We start from the raw sequence: 9,160 nt of genomic DNA, 5'->3' as shown, positions 1-9,160 counted from the left end.
AATAACTTATACCCCTAAACATTTGCTTCCAAAATATTCAGCTCAAGTACACTGTAGGTAGGCCACATGAATGTCAATAACTTTCAAAACTCCTTTATGTTTTAGGCGTCTATTGTGATATGAACTGAATTACTCTCGTCTTCTCATTTCAGTTCTTCTAAAAGTCACAGGCTGCCGCTGCCAGGTTAGGACACCGCGTCTCGCCGCCTACTTTCAGTTTCTAAGGGAACGTTTTCTCCGAGGATCTGGCATTAAGATCACGATAATATTATCACCTTCACCCACCACATTCTGTGCAGACGGCACATCCTTTAACATTATGTTTTAGTGCCACTATTAAGGCATTATGAGTTTGCGTGAGTGGTTTTTTTTTTTCTGTTGGAGAAATGGCTGTGACTCTCTGGGTCACTTTGGGAATTGTCTTTGAATGCAGCTTGTGTGGTGAACTATGAAGTACATTTTCAAAGAGCAGCACAGATTGCTCTGTGGGGAACTGCAGCTATAGGACTACGCTGAAGAGAACCAACTTAATGTTGAACAATAAAAGCAAAGCAGCACATGCTGATTGCGGAAATATGTGTCACAGAACATCTGCCCCTTGAGGAGGTAAATGCTGCTACTTGAGAGTTGTTAGCACATCATTATAAAAATGGAGTTGGTTGGAGTTGTACTAAGATGGAGAAAAACATTTTCTTGTATGACAAAGTAAATATAAATTTTACTTTGTAAAACAAAAAAATATTTAACTAATAACTAAGCGTAAATTGTACTTTAAGGCCAAAAGATCATTTTATTTTTATCACTGCATGCCAACACTTTATTCGGCATTAAAATCAAACTATCATCACATTTCTGGTTTTTATGCATCAATCTGTTTACATGAACTTTTTGCTCAGTGTTACTTGCAACAGTTACTTCACTGTATGCGCTGAGGTAAATGCTTTGAGTGTGATATCAAATATAACATATCACATTAGAGTGTGAAAGCTAATGTTCAGCAGGACTTTGACCCAACAGCTGTAGGATTGTTACTGGAAGATCCTCGTATCTGCAAATATGAAAAAAGTGGATTTTTTTGTTGTGAGAAATAAAGAGATCTAATGTAAAAATTAAACATAGAAAATTCACGAGACACATTTATATTCAGAAAGGCATGGACCTTTTGTTTCACTTTTATTCGCCTTGTGTTCAAGGATAGTATGTGCTACTTTATTATTTTGTGGTTTTCCTATGCGTTTACCCCAAATCATCTTGGATAGAGCCTGAAGCACCAGTTTGTTGCTTTAAATTAATTGAATAAAAGATATATACAAGAAGATGGTTTACAACCACATTTACTAGCTTGCACTCCACCTCTTCTTTGTTTTTGCTTGCATTGCTGCTTTGCTTGGCACATAAGAGACACCTGTAGATTAATAGAATAGTGTGAAACCATTGGCAGTACGGTGTAACACATGCATGTGCATCCTCAGGATCCACTCATTGAAAAGCAGCGTCACGTTGCAACTAGAGGTAAAGGACTCCACACTGAGCTTTTAGTCTCACAGGGCCTGTTCATTTGTTTTCAGCATTCAGCTCATCTGGTTCTATTTATTCAACACATTGGATGAATTGAAGTTATTTATCATATGTTTTCCAGTAGCTTTCAGTGCTTTTATGGCGAGTTGGTTGAATCTGAGAAATTCTGAAGACCAAAACCTTGGAACATGATGCATTTTTCTTCCACAGCCTGAAAGACTTGAACTTTTCTCATCAAATGCCACCACTCTGATAGCCTCTCAAAGTTGAGCTGTATTGGGGTGCCAGCTTTGATTGCTCCCTGGTCTGTAGTGGAGCTGCACATGGGCTGCACATTATGAAGTGATTTGGGGAATAGTTTTAATTGGAAAGGCATACTTCCTTTTTCACTTTTTTGATTATTTATATTAGTGATTTTAATCTATTTTAATTCAATAAATGTATGTTATGCTGTTGTTGCATTGTGACATTATGTCATGAGCATGCCTTGTCTGTCCAATGGTTATATCTTTGAGAAAATAATCACTTGAATAACCAAAAAAAATAAGTTATTTCAAAATTGCACCCTAGGGTAATAAAACTAACAATGGTCATTTCAAGAAAAATCAATTCACATATTAGAGCCGTCTTCATCAGAATTTGAATTGAATGACACTGCTGTTCATTTCAATGAAAGAGAATAATATGTGGCTGCAAAGCTAAAAAATTCTGATTTCAAGTCAAGGTCAAGATTTGACTCCCCTAAAACAGAAACACCACATCATTTAGCCATGTCCCAAATAATCACTGAGCCATCAGCGAGCTCCTGAGTGATCGGTATGAGAGTTTAGAGAAGGTCCAAAGCAGCGATGAGTCAAAGATCTTTGAGGTACACAACGCGTTTGCCTTTATGACTATAAATACACTTTAATGGATATTCCTTTGATTTAGTTACCACCTGCTCTGAGTTTAATGTCCCATTAACACTTTCAGAAATACCTAAATGTCCCATTTGTATGCCTCTTTATGCCAGTGACAGTTGTGGCCAGAGGCATTACGTTTATGGGTTGTCTATCCATCCCATTTGCGCGAATGCGATATCTCAAGAACGACTGGAGGGATCTTTTTCAAAATTTGGCACAAATGTCCACTTGGACTCAATGATGAAGTAATTTGAATTTTGAAGTCAAACATCAAGGTCACTGTGACATCGCAAAATTCATTTTTGGCCATAACGGCATATATGTACATGCCAATTATGTCACGCAAATGCCCAATAGTATTAAATGATGAAGCTATGACAGTTTGGCAAGAAGTGGATGTAAACTGTAACTTGACTGGTCGGCGGAGGCACACAGCCGCGAGGCGGTAATTGGTGATTGATGGTTGGATTATGATAGCTGCCTGAGCACGAATAAATTCAATTTAATCTTCCTCATTGTTCCCACTTGGACCTGAGCTTTAATGAAAGTATCACATTTTTGGTGTGAATCCATATCAATATGCTGGTTTGCTCTGAGTTACATGGAGTCATAGAGCAAAACATTCTGCACAGACTTTTCTTTTGATTGTTGTAATGCACGGATCATTTCAAACCAAATCACTATGCAGAAAAATAATGACAAAAGCAAAACACCCGACACAGCCGCATAATGGGGCTAACGCTCCGTTCCATTACATCTTGGAGGGTGTAATTACAGTATGAGCTTGCCACAGGGATTTGTTTTTCAGATGTTGGACAATATATGAATGAAACATCGATGCAGAAATATATGTATGTTCGTCATGCAGCCGCTATTGTTCCAATATGTTAGTGCAAGCCAAACTCTGTTCATCCCTCCATCATATCATTCTCCATACTCTCTTGTTTAGGTTCGCAGGGTGCTGTAGCATTTCCCAGCATCCACTTGGCCCAGATTACTAAATTAAAATGCAACTTTATATTCTAAATGTTTATGTTCAGTAATTGATCACTCAGATTTTGGTTTGATTTTACAGGAAATACTTTTAAGATGACAAACATGTTAAAAATTAACTGAAGTCAGTTTCATTTTATTCTTTTTTTATTCTGATGTAATGTCAATCTTTCAAATTCTACCTATCATTTCCACATGATCTATTGTTTCGTTCCACTGTGCTAGCAGGAAGGAGCAATTTGCATTTTTCTGACATTTTCGGCAGAAGGAATAATTGGCCTTTTTTTAACGTGTGATGGGGATTACTTCGGGCGATTTCAGTCTCTGAACCTGCATTTTCACACCAACTGCTTTCATCATATGAAATGGTTAAAGATCAGAGAGGAGTAGGAGAATGGCTGCATTCAGGCTACATACTATACGTCTACAGCACAAAGCGCTTGGGGGACACGGAGTGTGGTGCTTTTATTTCACGGCTTGGAGTAAGACATAAACCCCCGCAAATTACAACAGACTACAAACCAGTGATAGAACCACCTGAGATAACGGGCTTTGATGCTGTGTCTCCCCCACTGCCTCCAGCAGCCATCAATCACCACAAATCCAAAAGGGTTCTAAAGAATAATCTTTTCTCTTCTTTTTATTTGAGCATCATATGCGGTTCATGTCTACAAAATTTGGTCAGTGGTAGTTTTAATCACATATACACAAAAATGCATGTATCAAATGTTCTGTAGAGAACTATATCAAAAGACACAACATGTTTTGTCCTCAAGAGGTCTCATATATTGGATTGATGTCCACAGGAATAAACTAGTATTTAATGATCCAGGTAAAGATGTTAAAACACCAGCTGCCGGCTCTTTTTCTGTAAATCAGTTATGCTTTGGTTAGATTACCTGACTCCTAACAAGCTGTCAAATGACGTGAGTGTTCCACTCAATAATTCATGATTTGTTTTCTGTGGAAAGTGCTTTCATAAAGGAATGATAAAAATGTGATTCAGAGATGCAATTTTCCAAATGAGTTGAATAGCTCCTAATAATATTCACCAACCACTAAATGTTAAATTTTGTATTAAAAAAAAGGAAATGAGTCTTGGATGCAGCCGTCAACATTTTTGCATTTGCACTTAATCTCTCTGATTTCCCCCTTTTCTCTCTACTTGCTTTATATATTAAAATTATAAAATATATATTCAGCATTTAACTGTATAAACAGGTCGTGGTGCAACACTCATTGGCTGGATTAGTTAAACAGCCATCTGATGTGTAAAAAAAAAAAAAGCAGATAAAGAAAAAAATCCTCTCTACTGTTTTGTCCACCTCAGTCTGCCAGTGTTGCAGTGATGCTCTTGTACACAACAGCTGGCTTCTACGGTGCGAGCACCTCCCTGCACTTGCAGATACAAATTTGTATGTGAATGTGACAAAGTATTTGGGTGCACCAGTGAGTGACTAGGTTCTGAAACTGTTAAAGTGCACGATTCGGTTGGCATCAACAGCAAAGAGCAATAATGTAGCAGCCAGTTTAAGTCGCAAATATCACTGGTTATGGGTCTAAATCTGTGAGTAACTTAACAGGCCAAAAATAAACTTGCTTGGTTAAAGTGCTCTCTGAAAGCCAGCTTCTGTACTCAGACAAAGGAAATGTGTGAGGGGAAAAAACTGCTCTTTGGAAAGCCACCGCTACATAGACCTTTACCAGCAGAAATTCTGAAGGGCACAGGTGAAGTTGACGACATTACCAATGATTTCCGTTAAAAACTAAGCGGAATGCAGCTCATTAGGATTATTAAATACACCTGTTATTTTCCTACTATGTCAGAATGTATATTGCGAGTGGACTGGGTGTAAATATACAGTGCATTAAACACTTTGTCAGATTTTGTTGTTGCATTAATTCATTTCCCCCTCATCATTCTATATTCGATACCCCAAAAAGACAGAAAGAGGTTTTCATAAGGTTTTTGCAATTTGTTGTAATTAAACCAAAATATCACAACGCCATAAGTATTCAGACCCATCGGTACTTTGTTGAAGCACCTTTGGCAGCATTTACAGCCGTAAGTCTTCTTGGGTATTATGTGACAAGCTTTGAAGATCTGGATTTGGAGACTTATTGCCTGAGCTCTGAGCTCTGCAGTCAGGTCCTTCAAACTCGTGGCTTGGTTTTAGATCTGATATGCATTGTCAGCTGTTAGACCTGATGTATGCAGGTGTGTGTGCCTTTCCAATGTCCAATCAAGTGAATTTTCCACAGCTGGACTCCAATCAAAAGTGATCAAGAGAAATGGGAGGCACCTGAGTTAAATGTCAAGCATCAAAGCAAAGGGCCTTAATACTTACGTCAATGTCATACTTAAGTTAATGAATTTGCACAACTTTGTCACTTTGTCATTTAAGGGTGTGATCTTTCTTTGTATGGAGTTGGTTGTTGAAAAAAAGAAAGAACAAGTGTTACGATCAATATTAGTTATGGCTGTGTTTTATTCCCAAATGCTATGACAAAATTTATGTAATATTTGAATGCCCTATTTTCTGGTTCCATTGTTTTAACACTCAGACAGTTTTGTGTGTTTAAATCTTTTTTGGATAGTATCCCACACCCAAGGTAATTAAGTCTCCATTTAGATAGCTTATTTGTAAAAATCACACCATCATATAATGCCTACTGCACTCGTCTCCTAAAACAGAGCCCCCCAGAACCCGTGGTCCAGGGCCTCATCATCAAAACAGATTACTTGACCGTTGCATGTGTGCTAATGAGTCCACCCCCAGGGGTGGATCATCCTGCAGTCAGTTTGTTGTGAAGGTATGCGTCTCTGAACCCCAAGCCTATTTAAATGTTTACAACCTGTACTTACAGACCCTCTGGTTCTCTTATCTGTGAATCAATGCTTGTGATTGGAGGAGAGTTGTATCCTTCTTAGAGTCCAGTAGAGGGCGGAGCCTGTTTGAGCTGGAACGTAATGTTTCCCATGACAAAGCTGGTTTGCCTTTGCAGTTGACACATTTTCTCAAGTGCTAATTTACTCAATTTGAGTTTTACCAAGCGAAACATGACACCAAATCTATAAAAATAACTAAAACAGAGTAACGGTAATACGGAAAAAAGTTTTATTTTTGTCAGGTCTGATATCCAGTGATGCACTGCCATAGTTCTGTGGAGAGAGAGGTTTTTCTATGACTGAAACTGTACGAGTGCCTGCAGCGCAGAAAAATTGGTTATATTGGTTATAACCATTCTCACAGTGGTCGCATGGTCAGTGATCGGATATGTATCGGATCTATGCATGTATGAAAATGGCCCAGATATGACTGACAAAAAAATTAAAAAAGATTTCCCTGACACCACTTTAAAAAAGACTGATGGGTCATCATGATCGTGAAAAAAAAATAGCTTGTAATGTTAACATAGCCTACGGATAACTGAAAAAGTCAGACTTGTGTCAAATCCATGACAATCCACAAACAAGGCCCAGAGATGTTTCACAGCAGACGTTTGACATACCATATCAGGGAAAGCACAGGCGCTATTAACAACCGGAATGAAGGTCCTCTGTCTTCTGCATACTGTCTCACCAATATATAATAAACTTGTCATTGATGGTATTAGTCATAAGGTAAAAATACTGTGTGTGTGTGTCAAGTATCTCTTCCATGAAAAGTAAACCATTTATAGACCACACATAAAAAGTTTTTTTTATTTAGTGTATTAACAAATTGTATTATACATTTTATAGACAGTTTTTTTTTTTTTTTCAATTCACAAACGACAGCATTATAAAAATAAAAGCACATGTAACATATATTGTGTATCACGGTGTTGGTTTCTTATCTGCAAATCTGTAGTAATACAGCATCTATTTATTCATTTTGTGTATTTATGCGTATTTTGTTTTTGTCTTACAAAAATGTGTAGTACAGCGTAAAAAAAGGAGTGAGTTTATCGTTGAATGGAACGCTTAAAACAATGAGGTGCCCATAATGTGCCAGGTTAAAAGACAGGGCGTGATAGTAAAACAGAAATGTGTGTTTATTTTTGAGCCTGGGAAATAAATGTGATGGAAAAGTACAAACAAAAAAAACATGCTGGTGTTGAAATGTTTATATCTGTAAGATGATAACATTGCTCGGGTAATACTTCATCAGCAAAAGCTTTTGTTTACGCATGACAGCAATTTCAAATGTATGCAACCTACAAACGTCAGCACACTGGCAACATATCAGTGGTGGGAGAGCTTTAAATTCATATTATTAACTGTCAAAGTTAATATTTCAATCAGGATAGAAGAAAAAAAAAGCTATGAGGCAAGTTTGGTGAAATCCTCCTTAATTCTACAATGTTGTACAAATTTATAGGAAAAGCTGACATGAGGATCTCAAATGCACTCTTGAGATCCATGACGACAGTGAAACTGTCCCCCAAATGTCCCTTGCTCGGCTCCAGAATTGCTCTTAACCATCATCAGGCCTGTGTGATAACTGCTCTGCCATCTGTGCAGCTGGCTGCCTGCCCACTTATTAGCTACATAATTTGGTTGTTTCGTATTCGATCGAGTTGGGCTGCTTGGCACTGAAAGTCTGCAGCGCTGCCTGGATCCTGGCAACGTCCGTGGTGGACAGTTTGAGCCGGTGCCGCAGCAGACAGGAGAAGAGGTCCAGAGGCTGAGCTCCAGGTGGGGAGAGCCTGTTGACCCGATCCCGGATCTCCAGCAGCTGCAGCAAGGCAGAGTCCTGCGATCCCTGAGTATATGGGTAGTCAAGCTGTAAAATCAAGTCCTGGATTGCTTCTGGGTCAAAGTGCATACTATAGCCATACACCTGGATGCTGTTAATCTTCATGTAGCCTAGATTTTGCCCCGGTTCCAGGTACTCCAAGGGCTCATAATATACACTTCCATTCCCGGTGCTTGAGGGCGCCCTGATCCGACTCCGGAGGTAAAAGTGGACCGTCTCAAAAAATGTTTTCCACTTGTTGCCCAAAGTCAAAGTCCAGTTGTAACAGTCATAGGGAAGGTCTAATTTAGTTCTCTCCCAGTCTGGGTAGTTGCTCTGGTCAATGGGCATGATCCAACTCTCAGAGTGGCTCCCCCCAAACGGGTTGATATAGACAGACAGCATGGGGTCCAGAGTGCTGTTCTTGGTAAGGCAGATCTGTAGAGACATCCCCAGGAGCATGTGGACATGGTTTGACTTGTATTTATTACTTTTCAGCGTCAGCAGCATCCTCTTTCTCCATGACGGGTCAAACCAGTTATTAAGCCTGACATCGTTGCTGACAAAGATCCCGTGGATGCTGATGCGGTTGTCTCGTTTCTGCAGAAGGTAGCGTAGCTCCATGTCCTGCAGGTCCGTCTCAAAGCCGATGTAGTGATCAGTGGAGTCGGGCACTTCGTTGCGGCACACGCCCTGGCTTAGCATGTAACCCTGGTTACAGGTGGCGCAGCGGGATCGGTTCTCGTAGGAGCACGAGGCGCATGAGGTGCCCTCCCCCACCGTGCAGGGGATCACACCCAGGCAGGGGGGGTGCTCGTAGGGGCAGGAGCAGCTCCTGGTTTCCTCCAGGTAGTAGCCGATGTGGTTGTTCTTACTGCAGTACATGATGGAGAGGATGTAGTTCAGCCAGTAGCTGAAGGGCCTGGAAGAGAAAAAGTGCAGTATATAAGAGTTGTAGATATAAATACATCTATGTAATAAAATAAAGTGTTCACAAGGAAAAAGGCTTGTCCAGAAATAAATTAA

At 39.5% G+C, this 9,160-nt stretch overlaps 1 protein-coding gene across 1 annotated transcript in view; it reads right to left on the bottom strand.

Moving 5' to 3' along the window:
- Nucleotides 1-7,356: 7,356 nt before the first annotated feature.
- Nucleotides 7,357-9,160, bottom strand: part of brinp3a.1 (bone morphogenetic protein/retinoic acid inducible neural-specific 3a, tandem duplicate 1) — a 44,259-nt gene continuing 42,455 nt past the window's right edge. Inside the window, exon 8 of the mRNA XM_031869661.1 lies at nt 7,357-9,056. Within this exon, the coding sequence (XP_031725521.1) occupies nt 7,940-9,056 (1,117 nt within the window). The 3' untranslated portion in view covers nt 7,357-7,939. The remainder of the gene's footprint in view (nt 9,057-9,160) is intronic.

The sequence above is a fragment of the Anarrhichthys ocellatus genome, unplaced genomic scaffold (assembly GCF_004355925.1).
Source record: "Anarrhichthys ocellatus isolate YVR2014 unplaced genomic scaffold, GSC_Weel_1.0 scaffold48, whole genome shotgun sequence".
NCBI classification, from domain to species: Eukaryota; Metazoa; Chordata; class Actinopteri; order Perciformes; family Anarhichadidae; genus Anarrhichthys; species Anarrhichthys ocellatus.
This window is presented reverse-complemented; position numbering and strand designations above follow the sequence as displayed.